The sequence below is a fragment of the Pseudopipra pipra genome, chromosome 3 (genome assembly GCF_036250125.1).
Source record: "Pseudopipra pipra isolate bDixPip1 chromosome 3, bDixPip1.hap1, whole genome shotgun sequence".
NCBI classification, from domain to species: Eukaryota; Metazoa; Chordata; class Aves; order Passeriformes; family Pipridae; genus Pseudopipra; species Pseudopipra pipra.
Genome location: NC_087551.1, coordinates 89,830,920 through 89,858,666, shown reverse-complemented (window position 1 = coordinate 89,858,666; position 27,747 = coordinate 89,830,920). Strand labels below are relative to the sequence as shown.

General features: G+C 37.4%; 1 protein-coding gene and 1 long non-coding RNA gene across 2 annotated transcripts in view; one reads left to right on the top strand and one right to left on the bottom strand.

Moving 5' to 3' along the window:
* EYS (eyes shut homolog) overlaps window positions 1–27,747 on the bottom strand; it is an 863,631-nt gene that overhangs the window by 29,502 nt on the left and 806,382 nt on the right. Inside the window, exons 42-46 of the mRNA XM_064650232.1 lie at window positions 26,487–26,659; window positions 13,405–13,587; window positions 7,907–8,073; window positions 7,586–7,730; window positions 2,200–2,374 (exon numbers count right to left, since the gene is read on the bottom strand). Coding sequence (XP_064506302.1) covers window positions 2,200–2,374; window positions 7,586–7,730; window positions 7,907–8,073; window positions 13,405–13,587; window positions 26,487–26,659 — 843 coding nt within the window. The remainder of the gene's footprint in view (window positions 1–2,199; window positions 2,375–7,585; window positions 7,731–7,906; window positions 8,074–13,404; window positions 13,588–26,486; window positions 26,660–27,747) is intronic.
* On the top strand, window positions 65–27,747 carry LOC135411981 (uncharacterized). Its single transcript, XR_010429416.1, has 2 exons — window positions 65–189; window positions 26,435–27,747. It is a non-coding gene; the product is annotated as an uncharacterized LOC135411981 (long non-coding RNA).

The following is a 27,747-nucleotide window of genomic DNA, read 5'->3' as shown; positions in this document are numbered from 1 at the left end:
CTCAAAACAGCAACAAAAACCTCTGGAGAGATCTCATTTCAGGAGAAGAAAAATATTTGAATGCAAATCCAGTTCCCTCAAGGACTCTGCTCTTCAAAGGAACACCGATGATTTTAGAAGAGAAGGAAGTTCCCTCTGAGAAAATGTGAGATGGTATTGACAGCTACTATGCATTGATAGAAATTATATGTAAGTTACATCCACACCTCTTTGGCAAAGTTTCACTTTTTTTTTGTGAGAGGAAAAGGTGACCATTACTGATATGTGCGTGCACATACACATAGTATGTGAAGGCCTAGATGTCTGAAATATGAAGACAGAAATATAATTCAATAGTAGGTCACTACAAGTTAAATACAAACAAAAAAAACCTAGAAAAGACAAATTACAACCCCCCAATAACCACAAATTTTAGAACAATCCCTAAACTGATCTGTAATGCAAATTATTAAACTATAATGATGAAAAAGAACTTTGCCTATAATATCAAACTTGCAATATTTTCATGTCACCAGCTGCCACTCTAACCTGCCACCTGCTTTCCAAATGTGCTCTAGATGCTGCTGCTGGTGGTTCTGTGTCCCTTATAGACATTAAGGTGTCTTAGCATGGCTGGGTAAATTGCTGCAGCAAGGATTTAGGTGGGTGAATGGAAGTGTCATACTTCAGCTGATATTTATGATACTTATTTTTCTCTTGAAATTTTAGTTTTGTATCTCCTCTAATATGGTCATAAGTGTAAAGAGGGCTATTATCCTTTCTTATTCTTAGAAAAATCGAAGACTCTAAATGTAAGGGTTTAACTCTGGAAGGATCGTGCAAAATGCAACAGTTGGGACATACTGCAGTGCAAAAATTGGAAAGGAGTCCCAAATTATATCTTTCAAAGCATTTCCTTCATTACTGTATTTAAGAGAATATAAATATACTCATAAGGGGAATGGGGAGGGAACTGTATGCTGAATCTCAGGGTCAGTTTTCCAAATTTCAGTACAGCCTTACTTGCTTTAGAAGCACTAGTTTTGTACTGGTTCTCTTACAGGTGAAGATTTTTGTCACGACAGCAAAACCAATTACCATATAATTCTCTCTCCAATACAGAGTCAAGTAGATTATTTTTAGCTTGACAGGTATGCAAACTTTTTTTTGTAGCACACAGAAGGACAGGTCTTTGTTGTTTTAAGCAGCATCATGCACAGAGCCTCCACAGTGTGAAGCCTGTTTTTTCATCCTCATCTGTCTTGTTATCTGCAGTGTTTTCAGTCAGTGTCTTCAGAAGTTTTAAATCAGCACTTTTCTCTTTCTAAAAAGATCTTGCAAATGTATGTAAATAAATGAACACATGTGAAAGCACAGGAAGGGAAGCAAGTATGATTGATCTTGGCAGATACTTTTAAAATAAAAAATGGCTCGTCAGCAAAGGTTTTACACCTGTGTTACAAAGTGTTTGAAAACAAGATTTATTACAATGGAAGTGTTGACACACAACAACAATTTGGAACTGCAAATGTACTTCATTCTTTACCATGCCTTACACCTTGGGCACTTAGATCCATCTACATTTAGTGACAAGGCAGGAAAGACCACAGACTTGTCTTCTGGGTGAGCTGTCGTTGCTACCACATATTATTCCATAGGTCAGCCATATGAACAGCTTGTCTGATGAAATTACGTAGTTCAAACAATGTTTGAAGCTCCTACAGGTTTAAACTGTCTCAGAAATTTCTGATGTTGGCCAGTCAGTGGTCTACTCCAGAAAGGGGGTTCTTATGTGAAAATACTGATTTCCAGGGAACAGAAGTCACCTATTTTTGCCTCATCAACCACATTCAAACATTAGGACAGTCAAGCTCTCCTCTTCGCTATTTCTTCTCTGCTACCTTGACTGCTCATTTGTTTTAAAAAACTGTCACACCTAGTTCTACCAATGCAGTTCATAGTAAGTCTGAATGCCAGTCACTTCAGTGGAGCAGAACCAGCCCACCTCTTTTTCTCTCTTTCTCTTTCCTTCTCTCTTTCTCTCTCTTTCTCTTTCTTTTTTTCTCTCTCTTTCTCTCTCTCTCTTTCTCTTTCTTTCTCTCTTTCTTTCTCTCCCTTTCTATTAGTCTCCTTCTATTATCAATACACTAAATTACCATAGTTATTAGTCTAGAGATCAGTCTATGCTGTACTCTAATATATATGTATATATATACTTACTAAACAGTAGAGCCCCTTTCTATGCACTTCCCACCATTTCTGCATTTTATTAAACTGCATGGGGAATCTTTACATTGTCCAACATTGCGACCAGAATTGGGGTGTCCTTCTGGAGTGCCTGGTGATTTAAACCCTTGATTGATGCTTGTACGAACTTGAACATCAAAAATGCAACCTTAAAAAAAGAAAGAAAGAAATCAATGAAGTTTAAAACAGACATAGGAAGTCAAACCAAACCAAACAACAGGACAGTGGAGAGTCTGCTCTCCTAGTGGTGTCACAGAATAGTTAGCCTAACTTAATTCATCAGTATTTCTGAATCATATTTATGGATCCATGTGCTAATTTATATCCTGCAAAACCGAAGTTGATGCCATATAGTATATCTTTTTGGATCAAATCCTAAGTAACTTTACAAAATATACGCAAGCATCCAAGTGATGTAAAGTCACATTTAAAGGTAGCCCTAAGCACTTTAGAGATGCTACCCAGATATATACATAAATATATATAGAAAAACTAAAAATCAGGTTTTAAACCACTTAAGTTAAACTAGTACAGTAATGTATTTGGAAATGTTCATACCCTTCTAAATCTGATTTATACAATTTAGCTGAGATATAGTGAATTCCCACAGAGTCTGAAAGCTTGAGAATAGTAGCTTTTCAGCAGTGCATGCCGGAGTCTCTCTGCTTAATATTAAAATCAAGGAAAGGATATGATATGGAGATTGCAAGTAACTGTTACACTGTTTTTTAAAACATCACTTAATGTGAGTTTTTGCCTGATTCACTGAAATCACATAAGAAAAAGACTTGCACCTGAAAGACCCAATGAATATCCAATAGGATTTTTTATAGTCATATACTTTGAATAAGTAATATCTATAGCAAGATCACTAATTTAACCACAGTTAGAACAATGTTATTAAAAATAGCTTTCTTAGACAGGCTTTTCCATATTACACACGTTTCATAGTTCTGTCTATATTGATATATAACTGGTTATTCAGAAACTCATAATAAACAATATAAAAATAGCTTAATTTGATGATTATTTGCAATCTTTGTACTATTGTTCTTTCCTGTTTACAGGGTTGGTTTTTAGGCCACCTTATGCTTGGTAAATCCTAACTAATGTTTCATCTGTTTATCAGTAGCAGATAAAGCATGTTCTGTTCTCCTGAGTCTTGCTGAAGTGCTAAGAAAAAGCAGCCCAGAGCTCTGTGTAAACAATGGAAAGCACAGTGAGTCCCCAAGGACTGCTAAGATCATCATGGAAAATAAACTGGCATTTGTGTTGATGACTAATTTATCTGTACCAACCACAGTCTGACTGTGCCATCTAGGTTAGAAGCAGCTCTTGAGCACTGGAACAAAGCAAGTAGTAGGTACAAGAGTATTTTGGCCCAGCTTTGTAAGTTCAACAGAAACTTTTATTTAATTTCCCTATTTTTTTCTGATTCTTAGTCACGGGGATGCAGATGAAGGAGTCAGAGCAGGAATTTGAGCCTGTTGTAGCAAACACTATACAACCTTCTGCAGAGGGATCAGCTGACCTTCTCTCTGACCTGAATTCCCTTTGCTCTGCCAGTTCTGGGCCCCTTTTAATGAGAGGCTGCCAACTATTCTGAATAATGGAGAGGTTTTCTGACAGAGCCAAGTTTGTGAGAGGAACTCAAGCTTCTGAGTTTGTGAGTTAAACTTAGTGAGATTCTGAAGATCAGAGTTTTATGCAATTAAACTGAAATCAGACATCAAGACAGTGCACTCAGACACTATACACTACCTTTTTGTTTGTAATCTTTTGTCTTGGGACTACTTAGACCACACTTGGAGCTTCCTGCAAAGACTTTTTTTACTTTTAATTTATTTTATAGCTTTCAGCCCAGTTAAGCAGAGCTCACAAAACACTAAAGAGCCACCAGGAATGGATTAAGGAAACTTCAGAGATTATCATAAGAAATATGAATTCATTACTCAGCTTTACTTTTTCTTTTTTTTTTTTTCTGATATATCTTTATAGTTCAAAGAATTTTTTCCAAAATTTCTCACTAGCTTCCCTTACTGCTTGTAAACACTTGGCACTAATTTGACAAAAAAATGCACAAAGCAAGTATTTTCAAGATTACGTACTAAAAATGAAGTAAGAGAACTGACAGAAATAGATACATGGATAAAATCTTTTCTATCTGAATGCCATACTGAATTTACAGATGTCTAAAATTCTACCTATCCTAAAATGCTTTGTTTTTCCCCTGTTTTTCTTGATTGGTTGTGAGTGGGGTGTTTGTCTAAAAGAGAAGATGGCCCCCACAGTGACTCTCAGGACTGCTCTGAGCTGTGACTGGAACACCCAAGGGCCTCTATGCATCATACCAAACTGTGATGGAAGACGTAAGACTGAATAAAAGCTAGTTCAGAACTCACTTTCCTTCTGTGACATCTGCAATGCAGGAATATAAAGATAAGTAGTCTTTACTCTGGCAGGCTTGCAATATATTCTACTTTATCATGAATTTAAACTTTGACCAAAAGGCTACATTTTTAGCTATATGGAACTCATCTGTGTTCTGGGTTTACTTTCTCTTAAATAAAAGTACTGGAGCACCTGGAATTTTATTTACTTCTTTTGCAAAATATGAAGAGATGGCTCAGTCAGCACGAAAGAGGTTCTTCAGCAGTTCAGCTTTATGATAACAGCTTCTTTTGCCTATTTACTCCTCCATTTAATAGTATTTGCTGTCAAAGAACAGATTAGTTCCATAGCTATACTTCATCCTGCTTACAAACAGGACCATGGGAACAACCAGTTGCTCCTCTCTCTGCTCCTCACTTATTTCTGTATGCAAGCCCTGGCTCTCCATCAATTACATCCATGGCTGGAGACTACATCCTGCTGTCATGGTAACACAGAGCATGAAACATCAGAACTCTTCCTGACACCAGATTTCTTTATGCCTCTCTCAGAGATGGGAGGGGAGGTTTGGAAATTCAGCTGTAACTTCCATCTTTTTTCAAATACTTATCTGTCTCACTTTGTGTGAGTCATCATGTTGAGTTGTGCAGACCTTTGAACACAAGGTGGTTGGTTTTATACTCCCACTTCAGATTGCTCATAATCAGCAGGCTGAGTCTCTTTGGCCGCAAGATTTGCAACTACCTAAAACCCACATTTGGCTTTTTAGAGCAGCTGCAGTGTGCTCTGTTACACATCTCAGAAAACTCTCAAAGGTCCCTTAATTACACTGTTATAGGAAACGAAAAAAGAGCCAAGCATTTAAGTAAACCATCCTACCATCCCATTACAAAAGGCTCTTGTAAACCCATGAGGAGCCTCAAATTCAGATGAAGCACAGAGAGCCTCAAACTCCACATGAACTTGGCTCCTTCATCTGAGCTCTACCTTTACTAGTTTCTTCAGCTTCTCTCAGGGGCTGAAAGAAGTTTTGTAAATTGCTTATGGTACCATCAAATGTTAATAAGCCTTTCAAAAGAGTCTATAGGTGCTGATCTCCAAATTTTCTAAATTTAAAATTCCCCAACTTTTGATTATTAAATTACAGCTTATTAGAGTTATTTTCAGTTTCCTCCTACTCCATGGAAATTACTTGAAAAACTACTAAAGGCATACCAGTAAGGGAGGAAATGGTCTGAAACAGTAGCTGTACAGAGTAAAAATTCTAAATTATTGCACTGGGGTCATTTAGTCTGCAGCAGTAAGGCTGGCCTCAATGTTTCTTCATCCAATAGTGATTGCTTACAAAAGGAGAGGTACACTCTGGTATTAGAAGCAAAATGGTTTTAATAAATCATGTCTTTAAAGGCAGCCAACAGCAGTTTCCAAAAGTCTGAGTGGTTTAATCAACTATGTGCTAGATAAATTTATCTTGACTGTCACTTCCAGAGTTTTTCTGTGAGTTCCCTACAGCTGCAAATTGACTGAAGTAAAATAGTTCAGAATTTCCTTTTATGTTGTTGGTATTGCAGTTCCCACTCTGAAGAAGAGCTAAGGAGGTTTACTATTCTGAATGTCAGGGGCAAAGAGTAAATTGTTTATGTGCTACATGATTGACAAAATTTTGTACTAAATACTTCTTTTTAAAGAGTAAGAAAAATCAATAACTAGTACGGTAACTAACAGTGCATGAACTTTGATTTTCTTTTTTGTTTTGAAAGATTATTCATACTGCATTTGTAGAAATTCAGCCATTAAAATACAGTTGCAACAGTTTCAAAAGGTTATGGCTAAAGTGAAGCACCAGAGATTCCTGTTGGTCACCCCTGACATTAACATGTCCATAAGTAAAGCCAGAAGTGCTTCACAAATATTGACCCAACTAAAATACTTAAACAGACATTAGGTTTTATGATATGCCAATTTGCAAGCTGTTAAGAGGCTAGGATAAGTATAACTATACAATCCATACCTCCCGAAAAGACAGAGACAGATGAGATATTAGTTAATATGACTTTCTGAGTGAATAGTTGACCATAGGATATGAAATCAATTTTGAGGAAATTTCTGTGCAAGAAGAAGAAGTAAGGTGATGGCTGGAAAACAGGCAGTTACATGGTCTTAGTGCAGATAGGGTGTAGTAGCATATGAAAGTGAATTTTATTGCTATGCTTGTCTTTGATAACGTGCCCCCAGTTTTATAACTGAGAACTCAGACTTTGTTTTACTATTGCAAAATGTTTTCTTTTCACTTGAAAGGCTTTCCAGTCCTTAAAATAAATCCAAGTTTACCTCACAAATATCAAGCACATTGTTTCTAAGGGAATAAGGAATGCAAATAAAGTGTCACAAGCAAATCCTTTGCTTCATTGCTGATTTGGTAGGAGTTGAATTCAGATTTATACAAAGCTTCAAATATTAGTTTTGAGGCAGAAATTAGTATCTGCTAGATAAATATTCCCAAGAGGAATTACTTAGGTCCTGTCTGGAGACCTAGACCATAATGTTTGGAAAAGAAATCAGATTTCATGATGTCCTATCAGAAAGAAGGTTACAGCATGAAAGCTATTACCCAAACTAGCACTGCTAGTCACAGTGGGAGAAGAATCTAAACTACCACAGGGAAACGAAGTCCTTTTGAAAAGATGTTGTAGAATGGAGACACATAAGAAGAGTTTATATAATGGAGAACTTCCATTCTTAGCAGAAACAGAAAGTATTAAAAATATTTAGTAAAGCCTCTTTTTGCATCGTATTTCTTAGGCTATCATGGTGAAACAATGAAAAAACCACAGGAATTTCAGCCAAGGAAATTCAACAAACCCAATTTGTTCCCTGATAAGACAAAGATTTTATGCCTTTCTTTCATTGGCAACTGAAACAATCTAATGCGTGTTTTAAAAGGAATTGAAAATGGTGTAATCTTTACCTTGAAAGCCATTCTTAAATCTGGGTCCCTTTGGTAGGAGTTCTGGAGTATACTCGCGATAACCTCCTAAATAAAACTGACTGAAGACATTGAGTCCAACCAGCCTCCCAGGAGAAGTGACAGTTTTATTCTTCTGATCATCCACCTTTCAATGAGACATTTATATTTGTTACAACAAAGGAATTTGCCTTATTTAGGAACTCCTAAGGAAGATAGTCCTCCCAGCTTTACAGAGAAACACAGAAATAATTTTTAATCTTTCCATATGAAATGTGAAAAAATACAGAGAACATTTTCCTTCTAAAGGAATTACTTTGTTACCTTCAGCCAGCCTTTTTGGAGATTTCTGCCAAGATGGATGACATGAATATGGAGTGTCAGATCAAGTGCCTTGCTGATGATCGTTGCTGTGCCAGAACCTAGATTGTAGCTATATACCACTCTCCCATTACGGAGGCCTAACTCCAAGAAATCATCTCCATTCAGACCTGAAAACACAAAAAAATAATAACTACTTATTCCAGGATTTAGTAAATACCAGTACATAAAATATTCTCCAAATCCACTGAAAAGGTAGCAGTTTAGAATATTTTAGCCAGGAAGGTCTTAAGCTTCTTAAGTATTTCTAATAATCTCTGCCTAACTTGTAATGCTATTTCCAGTATTTTTGTGGATTTAAAATAGAAACTGCAGGGATTTTAAGCATTTATAGGCTTTTTAAAGGAAGATCTTTTTCACACTGCAGTTGTTAGTGATGTTCACAAAACCTGTTGACCGTGGTGGATTTAGAAGTCATTGCTGTTCCCTCCCCATGGAACATGAATAAATTCTCAACTTTTTTCCAAAATCTAAAAAAAAAAAAATTGAAATTTCAAGTTGCATGTGAGAACAGGCCTTGACTTAATCCTATTCCAGTATGCTTCCAGCTTTCATGTTAGGTACTTTAACAGCTTCAAATCTTGCAGACACCTGCTGCTGTGAGGCAAGGGGAGTAGCAGGGACATGTGCCTGAAGAAGCTCTAGCAACTTCTATCAAGCTCCTTCTGCTGCCCTTGACTCAATAGCACCTGGAGACTTTATTGTACCTGCCCCAGATTAGGGTGGCTCTAGATTGTTCATTACTGGTATTTCTCTGGTCAGAACAACCATATGCTTTAATTCTCTAAAGCCTTTCTAACTTTCAGGTTAGAACCCATTAATTTTCAAATTTGAAATAAATAATTTAATTTCTTTGTATTTATATGATATATGAATATAATTGCAGTTCGTGTTTTTCAGTCACCATACTATAAAATCTCATTTGAAGGATTTTAAGTCTGACTTAAAGCCTATGAGTAAGAATTCAAGTCTTGGACCTGTTCCTTGTTGTCCAAGTAAACACGTTTTTACACTGGCATCTTTGAAGAGAATTCAATCTCTCATGCAGGCAAGAATGTTTAGAGAAAACATGATCAATTTGTTTCTTCTTCCCACCCTTTTACATATACACTTTGTACAGTAAAAGAACCAGGATACAAAAAATGGTGGAGAAGAATGTACTCACTCTTGCATTAGGATGTCCTGAATTGAAATTCAAAGCCATCTATTTATTTTTAGAAGTCTCATGTGAATTCGAGCAATTCAGTGCTCAATTTCATGCCTGCACACTGTGCTTTATTTGATATTTTCTTCTGTTTTCATAAGGCTATCTCATTTTGTATTTGTTTCTGGGAAGGTCTCTTTCTATTTGTTCTTCCAGAATCATATGGTGACCCTCATTTCAAATGTGTCTTGATGCCTCTGCCTCAAATGCATGGGAAATTTGCTTCATTTGCAAAAGATAAAACAGGCTTTACCCCAAGAAACAATGATACCTATATTGCCCTCCCACTGAAGTTCTGCATACTGCTGTTTCACAGCCAGAACTGCCATATTCCCCTTATCTCATATTCTATAAATGAACATGCTGCATTAGCAATGTGGGGGGCAGGGAGTGATTTTTCTATACAGAAGTTTTTTTTTTCTATACAGCATTTTGATACAACAGGAATATATTGAAAAAGAAAATCTTATCTCAAGGACTGTGAATACACTGCCTCTGTAGAAAGTGGGCAGTTACACTGAGTTATATAGAACACAAACTATTCATTCTTTATTACAATGGTTTGTTCATGACTGGATGAAATTCCATTACTTTCAGTTCCACTGGCACGTTACCAGTGAAGGATTTCCAAATTGAAAATAACAATTCTTTTTAAAAAATCATTACTAAAGTTTCTATTTTCAGCAATGTCTACAAGTACTTACATGATTTGACCTGCAAAACGAGGGGAAGCACAGTAAAGACAAACCATTATTTAAAATGCTCTCTGGATTTTTAAAATGCTTTTTTGGAAATCAAAGAAATGCAACAGTGTCAAGACTCTACAAAAATGATGTGGTGAAGATAGTCATAGAATCATACCCTGCTAAGTGGTCAGAAGGAACCTAGAATATCATCTAGTCCCTTTCCTCCCTGTCATGGTCAGTGACACCTTCCACTAGATCAAGTTGTTCAAGGCCTTATCCAACCTGGCCTTGAATACTGCCAGAGTTGGGGCAGAATAATATAATGTTAAGAGTCTGCATAAATTAAACAGTTTTTAACTTTAACTATGTATTGGAACAGAATTTGATAGCAACTCACAGGAGGTTAGCCATGACATCGATGCCCGTGGTTTGGGCAGAGACAACAGTGGAGGGGAATCAGGTAGGGTGCAACAAGAGAATGCTAACTACAAGAAATGGGATGAAATGGAGAAAGGTGAAAAAAGTAAATGAAATATTAAAAATAGCTCCTTATAGCAAGATCATAGGCTACAAAAACCCTCACACTCCTCCTGGTGAGAGTGTTATTGCTTGATACTCAGTAAATTGTTAGAACTACTGCATCTGCTCTTGGTGAAGCAAGTGAAGTTCACTTGGTAAGAAACTGCTTTCTGGTAATTAAAATGTAGGGTGCTCAATCTCCCCAGCCATTTAAACTAAGGAGAAAACAGCAATTTACCAACAGCATTTTATCAGGTGCCTCATTGTTTTCTCTTTGCTAAGTGTTGCCCTCATTTGACAAGAGGATGCAGAAATGCATTATTATCACACTGCAATGTTCCCACACACACACAAACTATATACAAAGGAACAAAAAGCCAGATTTCTGCCTGACAACTGCATAATAAGCCTGGAATGCTAGTAATTCTCATTAATAAAAATGACGCTGGTAAGATTCTTTTTTAAAACTCAGGTCAGCTAAATATTATTGCAAGACCTACACTCCACAATCACTTGGAGAGTACAGCATACACCCTGCAGGCAGACCTTTTTGAGACAAATTTTACTGCAGCAAATTTTTTTTGTTCTCTTTTGATTAATGTAATAGAAAAAACCAGGTTATTTTGCACCACTGGTGTTCTGCATTTCATATTTGCATTTTCTCTATCTGGAGCAAAGGCAATGAATTAATTGGTACAATTTTTGTTTGGTTACATTTCCTACAATTGGAAATGTTTCAAACAGGTGATTGAAATTCAGTTCCCAAGGTTGCTGAAACATGTCTGAATGTGATGGTTCATTCTTGTTGTTGAAAAGAATGTTCTAAAGATTCCTTTGTGTTTGTATTACATCAGAGCTGTGTACTATTCTTATAAAAATTTAATGATGGGGACACCGGCTTCTGAACACTGTTTTCTGAAAGACTAGATGGAAATCTTTTAGGTAACTTCAACTCTACACACCATTTCTACTCAGCTACTGAAAAAAGAACGACAATATTTCCTCTGTCCACACCGATAAGCGAAAGGAAAAGCTGCCTGGGAGTGAGTGGTGACTCTCCCAGGGATAAAATGTGGCATACGGAGCGTTCGACCTGGATGTAGTTAAAATAGTGTGAATGTAGTACAGTTAGCAGGATTACATGTCTGACCATGTTTTGCTGAAGTTTGGCAGAAAACTCAGCAAAATCTGATTCACACAGAGACAGAGGCAGAGTTGAGTTTTGAGTTTAAGTACACTCACAGTGGTTTAGTACGTATTTAAGTTAGGCTAATTTGGGTGATCAACCTGATAAATTGAGTAAATGTTCTGTACCAGGGTGTCATGGCACACTGAAGTACAGTTGATTGGCTGAGCTGCACTAGCTAAATTTGACAGAATCTTTGCAAATGAAAAGTAGCAGACTGAATTATATCACAGATGAGTAAACTGCTGAGCTGTTCTAAGCTAACAAGTTTTAGTTTGCATAGCAATAAACTAACAGTCTGATTCTTGGAAGTCTGCCACAGGGAGAAAGGGGAAGAAGCCCCAGAGGGTGCAGGAACTTAAGCAATGAAATTTAACAGAAAGCAAGACCTAAGAAAATATCATATGTACTAACATAGCAATGGAGAATACTCTGTATCCTTCTGATGTGATGTACTGCAGTTGTTTTTTTAGACATATATGTCACTGCATCATGCCTCCCACAAATTGATTTTTAATGATGCATTTTGGGAGCTCAGTATCTTAAAACTGCTAATAATAATAAATTCTCCCCTCTTTCATCCTCCTGAAGTATTAATTTTCTGGTACTCTTCAGCATAAGCATTGGGTTTCTGTAACTCATGGACCATATCTGCCAAACTCATGTGATGTTTTAGATATGGTAAAGCATCTACTATTGTAGTAGAGACTTATATTTACTTACCTAAATCACTCTCCATCACTGTGTTGGGTTTAGACGTAAAGACACATCACCAAAACTCCCTCCTAGACTTCAACAACCCAACAGACAATTCCAAACCCAAAAGTTAGGTCACATTCCAATTGCAGAAACAAGGTAAAAATAAATTACTTGCTTCTTATGATCTATGAAGAATAAAGTAGTCTCTACTCTGACTACTTTACATCTGCATTAAATTTTCATTATGTGTTTTTCAACTTTCATCCATATTATAGCTTCTTTGTGGAGTAATGCTAAGATGGACAGAACACAAGTAGTATTTCTATTTTAGCCCATTGCAATTCTAATGCCATGCAGCCTGCCACAGAGTGGTGCTGTGAAGAGATACCTTAAGTATTGCTAAAATCTTAGTACAAATGCTGTAAGTAGATTTATATAACGTGCTTCTCAGCTGTGTTAATCAGATCAAGTTGAATGCTTTGCTATACAGACTGTGGCACAACTTACTCATAGCTACCTTGGGTTAACTTGCATTGAGTCATCTCAGGGGTTAGAATCTCTTGTTTGACATGAGTAACACAGAGTCCAAAGCTAGCTGCCACAAGGTTGGGTTTCAGTGTTGAGTCCTGTGTGTCTTGGAAGTGGAACCACTGTGACAACAGCAGCAATTCATGGCTGCCCCTGTGGCAGGTCGAGACACACGGCAGGATGGCTGTGGCATGTTGGATGGACAGATTGATTTTCCAATGAAGTAAGCATCGGTGGAAGAAGATTTGAGGCAGCATCTCAAAATTACACACTGAATATATGTGATCAATAGTGAAATTTATGTGTATGACTGACAAGAGAGAACTTTGTCTTTGTTTTCCGTTTCTTCTGTTCAGAAATATGCTACCTCAAGTGTCAAATTAACTGTTAACTTTAATTACTGGAAGCTGTTATATTTCTCCATAATGAAAAGAAACATTTATACAACATGATTGAATTACTGTGTCTTTACAAAACAATAAAGTATTGAAGGGATTATTATCCCCCTAATGAAATTATATCCTAAAAAGAATCAAGAAAAACCTGTATATATTTTTATCCAACTTGTTTAATGAGTATTTGCAAGCATATAAGGATAGGTAATACAAATAAAGCTTACCTTGGCCCTTCTGTCCAGTGAAAAAAATCAGGTTATCTTGTAAAGCTGAGTCGTGGTTTGCCAACTGAAATTTCAAGCGAAATTCATAGTAGAAGGTGATATTTGGGATTGTAGAATAAGCTAGGAATGAGGTATAGCCGAAGACATCTGTGCCACTGAAACTTGGTTGAGTAATATTAATAGCTGAATTTAAAAAAAAAATAAATTCTGTGTTAGGGCAAATTCTTTAACATATGTATTTGCAAGCTCTATTTCCTAGCCCGGTTTAGAACTTAAGAACTCATAAATAAAATTAATTATTCGTTATGTTGCAATGTTTTACGCACATGCAGATACAGTTTGGCTTTCCTGTGAGGGTAAATGTCTTTATTTTTCAGCTTTTGTAAATAGACTTATTTTTCAAATGAATTATTGGCAACTACTGCCATCTCCTGGATTCTAGGTAACATTGTTACTCTATTTGTAACAATTTGTACACTGTAACATTGACTCAAAACTCGGAGAGAGAAAACACACAAAGAAATTCTCCTCTTAAAAGAAATGCCATCTCTGACAGGCATCTGACTGAAAGTGTGTACAAGGACGTGCTGAAGAGGTTATGGAGTAATAATTCTTCACAGGTAGAGGAAATAATGAAAAGAAGCCATATAAGGATGAATTTGCAGCACAGTGAATAGGACCTACGTGAATTACAAACAAAATCAAGTCTATACACGTCTGTATTGGTGAAAAGACAATAGAGCACTGCTACTAAGCCCCCCCACTGCCTCAAGGATTTCTTACTGGAATCCAGTAGCCAATTCCTGTAGTTGATGCTGAAAGCAGAGATCATGTAATGCTCATATTGACTACATGGTTTAGTTAAAACAGGAGAGAGAGGAAGAAAGCTGAATAAAGCTTAATCTTAAAAGACTGGGTACTGGAGTACGTTTAAAATTTGAGCAGTTACGTCTAACCAGCCTGAGCACCAAATGTGACTGGGTACAGCTTTATTGATGAAAGCAATAAGAGAGACTGGGGGAGGAAGGCATACAGAGCTATACCACGTACAAACCAGATTGGTAAATGCGAGTAAAGTATTATAATCATCATCAATACTCCCCAAGTAAATCTACATTAACCTTTAAGCATCTGGCTTTGAATACAGTGTGGGAGAAACAATAACATATAATTGTGAAAATTTTATCACCGTCTCTAGTTTGTGGAATCTATCTCTAAATTTGCAACCTAGTGTAAGACACCAGGCCCTGAGCTACAAGCTCACTGAAGGGGTTTTACTTTAAAAATATAAAAGCTCCAACAGTATCCACCCTCCGGACATATTAGAAGAGCCTTCAGCTCTTTTAAACACCTTAAGAGAGAGTGCATATGAGAAAAGCTGAACACATTTTCTCAGAGGGTACTTTTACTGCTAAACATTAGAAAATAAGAGTACTTGACTAAAGTTTAAAGGGTAACATTCAACCAAAATAAAGCATTTCACAAAGAATTGACTTAGCATATGCTAACATATACAACTTTGTAAAATCCAGCCCATCCAGTCTCAAGATACCCAAAATATTAAGAAAGGAAATCAGGAGAAGAAGTAAAGAAAGAGAGAGTAAAAGACAAATATAGCCACTATCCCTACATCTTGCATAGATCCAGCTGTAGGAGGCTAGAAGATGAAGTGTTCAAACATGTGGAGACCACACGTCTTCAGTTTTATCTGCTCTGGCCCCCTGTGGCCACCTTTCCCAGGTGGGACTTTCATCCCACTGTCCATTCTGGGGCTCTGGGGTGTAGTGTGGGCAGTGCTCCTGGGCTGCCTCTGACTGACAGCTGCCCAGAGGTTGCCCCAGGAGGCTCACAGGGGCTGAGGTATGGGATAGGGCATTGCCTCACCTTTGTAAAATTTGACCTGTCCCTTTCCCCCCGCCCCACCCCTGCCAGACACACTTGAGTTGGTCCAAGCCAATAATTAATATAATAATCTAGTTTCTCACACATGGAAAACCTGCCATATTGGTACTGAAGTTGCAGACATTGCCTTAGTACCTGATACTTGCATTGGAGAAAAGGTGCAGACATAGGCATGACAAACCTTTTCTACAAACCTTTTCTAGCACAGACTTGGAGTCTGCAGCAATACAGAGTGTACTGTCCCATTTATTAAGCACTACTTCACACTTGTGACACATTATGTCTTGCTCTGTGATCTTAAATGTGAGCCAGGAAATTTCCATATGAAACAATGATTTTGTCCTAATTAGAAGAAAACTGGCAATGAGTTTGTTCTCAGCCAAGTCTGACTGAACATAATCTCAAGTCTCAGACCTTTGTGTTGGAAAAACACAACTCCTCATATTTAAATTTGGTGATTGTTTCAGTCCACCCATATTCCCTCAGCTTACTTGAACATGACTAAAATAGGCTCAAGTTCTGCATTTTTTGTTTCTCAGGAAGCTATGACACAAAGGCAGCTCCTTTAATGCAAAGTATTCTTCCTTTTTCCTTTCCTTTTTTCTCCCCTTTTGTTTCTTTCTTTCCATCTATATAATAAACCACAAAATACTTAAGAGACAAGAAGATTTTAAAATAAAGCAGACCTTTGGATTTATGGTCTTTTCCTGCTTTGCTTTACAACAGAAAAGGCAAATTCTATCATGTACCTCCACAGAGCCAGGTAATTTGGTTCTCTGACAGAGATCACTGAAGAGTCTATTCCTGATGAGTTATTCCCAACATAAACACTTTTTTCCCAGCGTGAAGTATGTCATTGTTTCAGCAGTTTCCTTGGAGCTTTCTAACTGGGGAGTTATTTTTTTCCTTTCTACTTGCTCCTTTTGGCATTCCCTCTAAAGATGGATTGAACACTGATGAAGAGCTTCCAATGTAAGAAAGCCATGGACCTGTTGGAACAAGTCCAGAGGAGGGCCACTAAGTTGGTCACAAGGCTTGAACATCTCTCCTATGAAGACAGGCTGAGAGAGTTGGGGCTGTTCAGTCTAGAAAGGAAAAGGATCCATGGATATCTTATACCACCTTCCAGTACCCAAAGGGGGTTCTACGATAAGGCTGGAGAGGGACTGTTCTGTGAACAGGGCCTGTTGGGATAGGACAAGAACAAGAGCGAATGGCCTTAAACTGAAGGAGGGAAGGTTTAGATTAGATATTAGGAAGAAATTCTTTAATGTAAGGGTGGTGAGGCACTGGAACAGGTTGCCCAGAGATATTGTGGACTCCCCATCCTTGGAGGTGTTTAAGGCTGGATGGGGCTCCGAGTAACCTGGTCTAGTGAAAGATGTTCCTACCCATGGCAGGGATTTGGAACAAGATGATCTTTAGGGTTTCTTCCAAGCCAAACCATTTTATGATTCTATGATTATATGAGCTGTGACATCGATGTCTATGTAACAGCTGACCACCCAATGTTGCACTTATATCAGTAGAAAAATTAGGCACATTTAGGATGCAGTGTCTTTCACATAAAACAACTACCTTATACAGGTCAGGTGAACAGTATTCTAAAATCCTTATTTCACCACACCAAATAAAAAGGCATCATTGGGTTGTAAGTAAGAGTAATGTATTTCAGTCTTCTAAAGATGGATAGGACAAAGCCTACCTGCTCTGTATCCTGCAAACCACTTCCCACTCTGCATGTTCTTTGTCTCTGGTCTTCATTGCCATAAAAGCTAAATGATTGCGAAATTCTGAACTCGTTCTTTGTAAAATCAAGGAAACAAATTTTTTTTTTTCCTGATTTTAAAGAATGTGAACCTAGGGATCGTGGAAACCTAATTATTTTCACAAAATTGTGCACAAAGCCTGGTGCGTGTTAAAGAACTGAGTGTAGATCTCTGAACTCCAGATTAGAGGATAGTCACGAATCATTCTTTGCTCCTGGGTACCAGAGCACAGCCATTTTCAAACCATCTAACAAGAAGCAATTTTCCTGAGTGATGTCCATCTTTGACTACTTGAGCATCTCCTCTCAGCTCTTTATGGTCTTTTCATCCAGCTTTAACTGTGCATTTGGTTAGGGCCATGAAGTACATTCCATAATATATTCATCATTTTAGGGGCTTAAGACATCCCTGCCATGCTCTAGGTTCCATACCTGGTAGTGGACACCACCAGTCAATAGTTTTTGGGATCAACAACTTATTTGAGGATAACAAAATAGTAAGTAATGCAAATCAGGGGTACAATTATCCAAGCAAAAACAATAGTAAATCCAGTATATCACTAGTAGTGGGCTAAACTTAATATCTGGGCACACAGAGATTTACATAACAGTGGTTATCAGGAGACTGGCAGGAAGAAGGGCATGCATCTCCAGAGGAGCAACTCACACCCACCAACAAGTTTAGGGAATTAAAAAAATTCCCTAGTTGGATTGTCCTTATTTAGTGTTGGCTACCTGAACTTGTTAATCAACTGTCATACCCCAGCCCTGCTTCCTTCTGCTCTGGTCATTCCCTGTGCATGCACTGTGCCTGGATGCTACCTGAAATGGTGGATGAGCACCGTATGGAGCTATACCTTCATTAGGCATGTGGTCACCACAGGAAGAAACACTGTTTAGGGCAATAGGAGTCCCACAGGCATTTTTTATGAAAACCATTACACCTTATTTTGGTTTACTTCACGGTTTTCTCCATCATGTTGAAGAAGTTTCTTATACCTAGTAGAAGTCAGATGCAGTATCTAATTAACTACCCTGTCCTTATCAGGTAGGCAGATGCAGTAAGTGTTTGCAAATAGTCCTCCCTATCCTCGTCTCTGGAGAGTAAAATGTATTTAGAAATGTTAATTAATACTGAGTAAAAAGCTTAAATTTCTGCCTAATTCAATCTATCTAGCTTGACAGATATTCCATAGTTTATCTGTTTCTGGACTGTTGTATATAGATTTTATACCACATTTTTAATCACGTTTCTTCTCTACACTGAGTTATTTATGAATAGATTTTTATTCAATCACATAAAAAAGTGAAAGGTCATCAGTAAATGTGCATCAGTGTAAAATATTGTCTTTGAGATTCCTTTCATGCAATGACCACACTCTTGCATATTTTTAACTTGGAAATTGAAAAACACATAATAATAACCCTGCGTGAAAAATACAGTGATTGGTAACATTGTGTGAAGTAAGACAGCTCCATGTTTTCCTTTTATTCTCTATCTTTTTGTTATAAAGCTATGGAGCCAAGACTGTGCAGAAAATTGCATAATCTTTTTCTTGAAACATAGTCCTTTTAAACATTTTTGTAAAATATTTGCCACTGGCTGAAATAGCAGAGGGCACAGCTAACCCCACTGGATTGTTTTTCTTTTCCTGTCTAGACACCAGTCAAGCTGAATTCTGCCCTTCCTCTTAGAGTGCAGTCTGAAGTGGTAAAGAACAAAGATGTGTCTCAATGTCTCTGATGATGAGCCTTGTAAAAACAGACTCCATATTAACACCGTACCTAAAACACACACTGCTCTGACAGAGTAGTGAAGTCTTTTATCAACTTTTTGTCCTTGCTCTTGTCCTGTATCTCTCCGTCAGTTCTATGTCATTCATCATTGTGCTTTTGTGCATTCCCAGTACTGAACAAGTAATAACACATGATATGATATGTTCCATTGCCTCACAAACAAATAATGACAAATTATCCCACTATATAAATATATTAATATAGCCAACTACTTAATTCCTTAGCATTTTACATCTTATCAGAGGTGAGCAAAAAAATGGGAGTTAAAAAAAAAAATCAACTTCAGTTTGAAAAAAATCTTAGCAAAGAGAAGAAAGTGACAAAGCTAAAAAAGAATAATGGTTTCATTTTCTTTGAATTTTCTGTTATGAGTTAATGTTCTTTCAGCATTCACTGCCAATACATCTTGAACCACAGCTTTACAATACTTTGCAAAAAACAAGACAGATTAAAGGAATAGAAAGAGATGAAGACTTCAGGCTAGAGAATTGCAATCAGATAAAACACTTCTTTTATATTAACACTGACTAATTGCGAACACAGCTCAGTGTCTGGCTCCAGGATCAGCAGCCATATTCACTGTGGGATGAGTAGTTCTCCTGAAGACCTGCTCACATGTTTCATAGACTCACAGAATTAAAGAATCATGAGTGTTGGAAAAGACCTTCACGATCATCCAGTCCAACTGATCATCCAGCACCACCATAATCACCATATCCCCAAGTGCCACATCCAAATACCTCTTGAACACTGCCAGAGACGGTGACTCCACCATCTCCCTGGGCAATTTATTTCAATACCTGACCACTCTCTGAGTGAATTTTTTTTCCTAATATCTAATCTGAACCCCCCATGGTGGTCATTTCCTCTTGTCCTTTCACTTGAGATATGGCAGAAGAGACCAACCCTCACCTCACTACAACCTTGTTTCAAATAGGTGTAGAGAGCAATGATGTTTCACTTGAGTCTTCTCTTCTCCAGACTAAACAACTGCAGTTCCCTCAGATGTTCCTCATAGGACATGTTTTTCAGACCCTTCCCCAGCTTCTATGCCTTTCTTTGAACACATTCCAGCACCTCAATGTCATTTTTGAAGTGTGGGGTCCAAAATTGAACACAGTACTTCAAGTATGGCCTCCCAGTGCTGAGTACAGTGGGACAATCACTGGCCTGTTGGCCACACTATTATTGATACAGGCTAGGATGTTATTGTCCTTCTTGGCCACCTGGACACACTGATGGATCATATTCAGCTGACTGTAGAGCAGCACCCCTGGATTCCTTTTGGCTGAGTAGGTCTCAAGCCAATTTTCCCCAAGCCATGCACAGGGTTGTTGCAAAGACAACGTATTTGCAAAGACAATATCAAAAAAGGAATGAGATTTATCACCAGACGCTGTGTTTTACAGTCTTCCAAGCTATGGTGGATTGACTCTAGGTGGATGCCAAAGCAGCTGTATCATTCCCCTCCTCAGATGGACAGAAAAAATATAATGAAAAACTCATGGATTGGGATAAGGATGGGGAGAGACCATTCACCAGTTACTGTCATTGGCAAAACAGGCTTGACTTGGGGAAAAGTTATAAATCAAATGAGAGTAGGGTAATGAGAAATAAAACAAGTTCTTAAAACATTTGTCTCCTCCTTTCCCTTCTTCCTGGACTTAAATTCCCTTCTGCATTCTCTAACTCCTACCCCACCACTGGGAACAGGATGATGGGGAATGGGGGTTACGATGAGGTCTCTGCTATTCCTTCTTCGTCAGTGAAAGGACTCTTCGCTCTCTTCCCCTGCTCCAGCACAAGGACCCTCTCATGGGAGACAGTCCTTCATGAATTTGTCCAATGTGAGTCCTTCCCATGGGCCACAGTTCTTCACAGACTACTCTAGCGTGGGACACCCATGGGGTCACAAGTCCTGCCAGCAAATCTGCTCCACCATGGGCTTCTCTCTTCATAGGTCCACAGGTCCTGTCAGGACCCTGCTACAGTGCAGGTTTCCCATGGGGTCAAAGCTTACTTTGGACATCCACCTGCTCCAGTGTGGGGTCCTCCATGGGCTGCAGGTGGATATCTTCTCCACTGTGGACCTTGATGGGCTGCAGAGGGACAGACTGTCTCACCATAGTCTTAACAACGGGCTGCAGGGGAACCATGCCATGCAAACCCGCTTTTCTCACTGGAAACTCTGAGAAGTCCAAGGAAGAAAAGCTAAGGGGTGCTGGAGCTGAAGGGTGTTGCAGTGCCAGCTGAGAGTTCAAGGTAGTTGTAAAAGACTCTTGATGTCTGGAAGACTGTTGTATGAGGAGTTAGTGATGCACAAAATGGGTAATTGAAGTGTACGCCTTCCCCTCCCCACCCTCAATAAATACTTGTGGATTCCTTTTATTTGTCCAGTGGCATCAGTAATCATGGAGTCATCAGAGTTATACTTTGATTGAGAGCTGAAATTTGAAATAATAGAAGTGACTTCACTGCACAAAGATGAAAATATGAATCTGAAAAACTGGTAATACAGCAATGACATAATAGTGTGTGAGTGTGCCTATGTGTGTTTTTTACAATTTTTATGACATTCCTCACATTGAAGAGGTGGGGGACATTAAGGTCCACTGAAAACCAAATGACCCAGAAAACAAATTGTCTTGAACAGGAAGAAGAGCAACTCTGATCAGCATTCCCCAAGGTCTATTATCACTGACCAGAAACCCTGTAATGCAGATTTTTTTAGCTGAGGATTTTTTTGATGCCCAAATACCCTTTGGGCATCTGCTGTCACTGAACTGCATGATTTAGTCTTTAGACTCAAACAGCTCTGAAGGTGACATTTTGTGCCAAACATAGCTGCACAGAAACAATTCTCATGCAGGCTGATTTTCGCTCTACAGAACCTGAAGCAAGTGGCTATTTCCACTTCAACACTTTGAAATGAATTTTATGCATGGGGGAATACATCCTAGAGAAAACCTGCTGGAATCCTTTGGACTATGAAGCATTACCATAAATGTTGCTGAGAAATGTTTCAAGGAAGATCCTTAGAGATTACTGTGAATGAGTGCTGTGAGTGGCACTTTTCAGGATGTGTTTGCCAAATGCAGTGTCACAGTTAGGTCTGCTTCATATATGTTGTCATATATATGAAACTAAAACACTGAAGTTTGGTCTAAAACACTGCAACATACACAATTACTCATCTTAGCAATGCACATTCCTTTGAAATCCTTCTCCCTTTAAATTTGCATTTGTGCTTAGAAAGAGCTTGCTCTTGGTTCCTGGCTTAACAAAATGCCACATGTTATGACAAACAGCTTCCCAAGGGGTCTGGTTTCTTGTGTAACATACAATTAACAACAACATAACATAAAGAGTTTAGAAGTCCAGGTCTTCATTTCCAGTCCTGGTGAATGAACCTTTTCTGCTTCACTTGCATTTAGGAAGCCATCACAACTTCACAGTACAATGATGCCCTGATATTTCCTATTTAAAATTTCTGTGTCTTATATATCAAAATTCCTTACAATCAGATATTTCAGACATACTAGCCTTTTTTTTTTTCACACACTGTATCAATTTCCTGTACCAACTAGAGAATGCCTCCAGCCTGTGTTCAGATGGAAGTGTTAAAATGATAGGAAAAAAAAAAGAAATAAAGGCTGATTACTGAGATGGTAGCAATCCAACAACTCTAATCAAATCTGTGATACTAAACACTGGAGGAGATTTACAGTCTGTAAAAAACACAATGCAAGCAACTTTTTACTAATTTAAATATGAAAGGAAATTTAGCAGACTAAGGGCTTGAATGCTGACTGCTTTCACACAAATCTACTGAAAAGACAGAACTCAATAACTGGACTCGGTTTAAATGACATAGATCCCTTTATATATCTTAAAAAGCAAAAATCACTTGGGAGATAGAGTCAAGCTGCCCATGTAGACATAATCTCTGTTCCAAAGTGTTGCATACAGATGGTGCGTTCCACCTCATCTCCCCACCCCCAGCAAGCTGGAAATTGTGGAGTCATGTAACTCCACAAACCAATAGTCAAGTCCCAGTCCTATCCCAGGAACCATCAGCCCACCACAGGTCCATCTCCACAATTTCAGAGGAGCACAGAGCCCAAAGGCAGGCAGGAACCCAACTTAAGGATTCAGAGGAAGGAACACCTTGTCCAGACCCTTTCCAGACCTGTCTCAGGAGACTCTTAGCCCCAGTATCAAGGTATGACACAACCACAATGAATCAACACTGGATCAATCACCATTTGAACAGAGGGGTGTAACTACCATGGGGTATGGGACCCGTTACAGGATGCAGGTGAATAGCACAGGATGCATTTTGGAATAGCACAGGACTTAAGGAGGTTTTTTAGAGAGAATTAGGTGATTTCAGGAGGAATAAGTGTGGAAAAATAGAGGGATACAGACACAAAAAGGGTCAGTCACATGTGAATAGTTGACTGGTCAGTATGCTTGTCTGGCCATGTCCTCTGCCTGATCAACATGGCCTGTCCTCTCTTCTATTTTATATTTTCATCCTCCATTCTCTCGGCCCATTATGCCTTAGCTATGTAGCTTCTTGAGAGAGATTTCAATGCGGAATTGTCAACTTGCAGTCAAAATAACGTGGTCATCTAGTGATAAAAGCAGGAAAAATTGTAGTGAGAGAGAATGCACTTTGCTACACATATTGGGAAAAATGGACATGCTTTTAGGAAGCTTTATTGATGTCTGAAACAAGCATAAAATAACTAAGATAAACCCAGAGCCATTGTTACCAGCTTGCTTACACTGTAGTGTGCTCCATCAGCCTCAGATATGTAAGAAAATTCTTTGTCAATCCTGGATCTTATCTATTTTTCCATATTTATATTGGTTTGTCTAACTGAAGTTACTCTCTTTCCTTACATTTTTGCCTCATTTGTCATATTTAGGGTAGCCCTATAATTTTCTTCACTTTTTGAATTTTGTACATTTCCCATAAAATGATGTATTTTTAACTGGTCATAACAAATAAAACCCCCAAATTTTTTGACATTTGTATGTTTGTTTTCTCTATTTTGTTTTGCTTTCATTTAATAGTGACAATAGTTTTATTATCACTGCTTACATACTTGTAGAGATTGATGTCTTTCTTAGTTTGACTTCTAGCTCTTAATGGATGGCAATTGGAGCTCTGATATGAGGAAGACTTGTAGCAGTGGGCCCATTTCTGGCTCTGTCTACCTCTTTATTTATCCTTACTTTGTCTTTTTTAAATAATCTCTATTGGTAGGAACAGCAAAGATGGCAGGAAATTGCAATTCTATTTGGTATATTAGCTATATTCAATTTATCAAATAATCACTGTGACATCCTGTTCATTTCTTGTTGATGCAGATCAACTATTATTTGATAAACATTTAGGAGAAACCAGCTTTTCTTCAGTGTTTCAGACACAAAGTAGCATGCACGAGGTTACTAATCTGAATAGTGGAGACAATATTATTGTGTATCTTAAACAGAAGATGATTTGTTTAAAATGTGCATGTCTATGCTTTAATTTTAATGGACCATTTAGTTTTATTAAATTTATTATCCGGGACACTAATTTTGTTATAGTAAACAATTAAATTTTCTTTCCGTTTCTAAAATAATTTAAGTTGTTCCACCATTTTAATTAGGCAATCTATCATTATCTTCAAATACCTCCCCAAAAGTATGACTTTGATGCTACTAGGACTATCCCCAAGGATATATCCAGACTTCACTGCATTGTGTCTCTGTTTCTCCTTTCTTTGTTTTAGAATATGTGACAATGAGGCCTTTTGCAACTCATTTTCAGACCTCTGTCTGTACTCAGTTTATTTTTTTTCTAGTCCTTCTAAAGTCTTAAGTCATGGTTCAATAAAATAATTTTTCATATTTCAATAATAATTTCTTATGTTGTGGCCTTATTGGCCCACATTTATACTCTGTCCTACAACGCTGAGTGTTCTTTCTCATTTTGCTTGCTTGCAGTGGTGATCCAGACAGAGTTTTCCCTTTCCATTCAATAAAATTAATTTTTTCTGTGGTTTCAAAGACTTCAGCTTTGTAGTATAATCAAACTAATGAATTTGTGTACTTTCAATTTATGCTCTCAATTTTTATTCAGTCTCTCAATTTAGAAACAGCTAATGTGAAGAGTTGCAGAAGAGCCTCATTAAACAATGACAGAGAAAAAGCATTAGATGATACTCAGCATTGACAGATGCAAATTGGGGTAGATTTCAGAAACGGTCCTATCCTTAAATATAAAATGGTGGGCTCTGAACTCTCCATCAGCATTCAAAGAGAGAGGTGTTAGGAGTTTTAATAAGCGCTTTCATGAATACAGCAGTGTACTCATAAAAGGAAATAGAATGGAGGAAGTGTTTAAGAAAAGGGCAGAGAATAAAAGAGAAAAATGTCAAACAGTACTGTACAAAGCAGTAGCATTATCACACCTTGAATATTGCACCTCGAGTCAGCTCTGGAGTGTCATTTTAAAGAGGATGCAGTGGAATGGAGAAGAAACAAAGAAAGGTAGGCTGTATGACTAGAGATACAGCATACGAAGTCCCAATGTATTGTGCTCCTGCAAGCTAAGAAGGATTACCAAGAAAGTATCATACACACTTTATGTATTTACCTCTATTTACTATTTACTATTAATTATCAGGGTTAGAAGAAAACATGGATAAAACATAAATGTTCATCCAGTGAAAATTTGGGGAATAAAAATTTTAAATAAGACTTAAATATGTATATGATATGACAAAACCAAACTGATAATTGCTTAATATTTATTTGAAAAGGAGCTTCATATGCATCATTAAATCAGCTCAGGACCAGTGATTATTTTCTCTGTGTAGATTTTTCAATCATTACTTCTTGCTACATTGATTGTTAGGGGACAAGAATACTTTGGATGTTCACACATAGGAATTTCTGACCTAGAACAATCATTATAATCAATGCTCAAGCTATAAAAGCCCTTCATTTGATAATATAAGGAATAAAAGCCCTTCATTTGATAAGTCAAAATGACCTATTTACTTTGCTTTATTAATTTCCCTTCATACTGACTCCTGCTTCATGGCAAAGCACTTGGTAAATTTTAATTTGTTCCTCTTTTTGACTGGAAAAATTAATCAAATTTTGGTACCTGGTAGTATTCTTAAAATCCAGAAAGTATTCTTTATAAACTGATTTTATATGCAAAATGTACTAAGTAATGCTTCCCTAAGTAGAGGAAAAATCAAACTACAGGGCAAATCAATTTCTCCAAATGATCTCTCAGTCAAATCTCTCTCTCAGCTCTTCTCCAGGTAATTTACTAAAATATCAGACACTACCTTGTATTTCCTAGCTTGTAAACTCTCAGTTTCTTTGATCTATCTGTCTCCCTTTCTCTGACCTGCACTTTTATGAAAGAACACTTGGGGAAGGTGATCAGCTCAGTCATTCTTTGTGACTGGATTTTGGGCTGTGATTATAGGTGGGGAGGTGGTCACTTTCAGTGTTTTACCTTCAAAATATTTGACTTGTTTCTTTCCACAGCTTCTATGAATGATAGAAACTACAACCAACGCATGACGAAAATGGTTTTTACCTTCACTGCAGAGGATGCCAGACCTTCCATATGGACACAAGCAAACAGCATCTCGATTGGACTTTGGAAAACACGTAGCACCATTTCCACATGGATTTTCATCACAAGTCACAAACTGGCAAAGTTTTCCTGTGTAGAGTTTAGGGCATTCACAGTACCAATTTTCTGCATCACTGAAAAGTTTAAATTAAAAACAAAAAAATATGTATAAGTACCAAAATGCACTTAAAACAAACAGAACAGGTTTTATACTCATTGAAAATCGGTGGCATTTGACTTATAGTTGTAATAGATCTCTTTGTTTTTAGTAGTGCACCTGGCATTAGGCATGCCAGAATCTTTATTGGCGACTTGACAGGTTCTTTAGTGTTTAATTTTATATTTTAATTTATCTTTCCTTTCATGGTGAGATATGTGACTTTTCTAATATCTCAGTAGTTGATTGTGCTCCATCTTTCATAGAACAGTCAAAACAACTGCTACAGAAAAACAGGTCTTCTATTATGTCTGAAAAAATGAAATCGTGAAAACAAAAAAAATGAAAGTTACTACTTTACTTTGCAAATGGAAACATCATGTATTACATGTAGCTTGTGGCAGCACAGTAGGATGTAAAAAAAGCCCTGAATTATGCTTACAGTAGTGACTATATTGAAACTGAAACAGAATAAACAGGTAATATCTCTGCTATCATATAACTTATGTTTTCAGTCATAAAAACAATATTAGAATAGGCAACAGAATAATATAAGTTCTAATCAGTCTTGAGGGGTGACAAACCAAAAGGCTTAGAAATATGCATATTCTGTTTGTACAAATGATTTTTTTTACAGTATTCAAAGATAACACAATGACAGATATGGTAGGAAAACCAAAATCAGATAGGAAAAACAGAAGTGTAAGACATTCTCATCTGTCATTTATTATAAATATAATTTCATTAAAGGTCTTATTTGGTCTTCTCCTTTTTTTTTATGGCCAAAATTATATAATAGCTAGATAGGTCAGTTCATGTGATTGCTATATATTGTCAGTATTGAACAGAAAGATGTCTGCTTTATACTTGATAAGGTCACATGTGCCTGTGGGTATGAATGCAGAAGACATAAAGTGTGTTGTATCAAATCACAGTCGCTGTGGTTTTCCGATAATAGCACAATCATTAGGATGAGCACTAATGAAATATCAAATATATGTGATTCAAAAGCTCTATTATCTGCTTATAATATCCATGCAATCAGATTAAAGGAAATAATCTGAA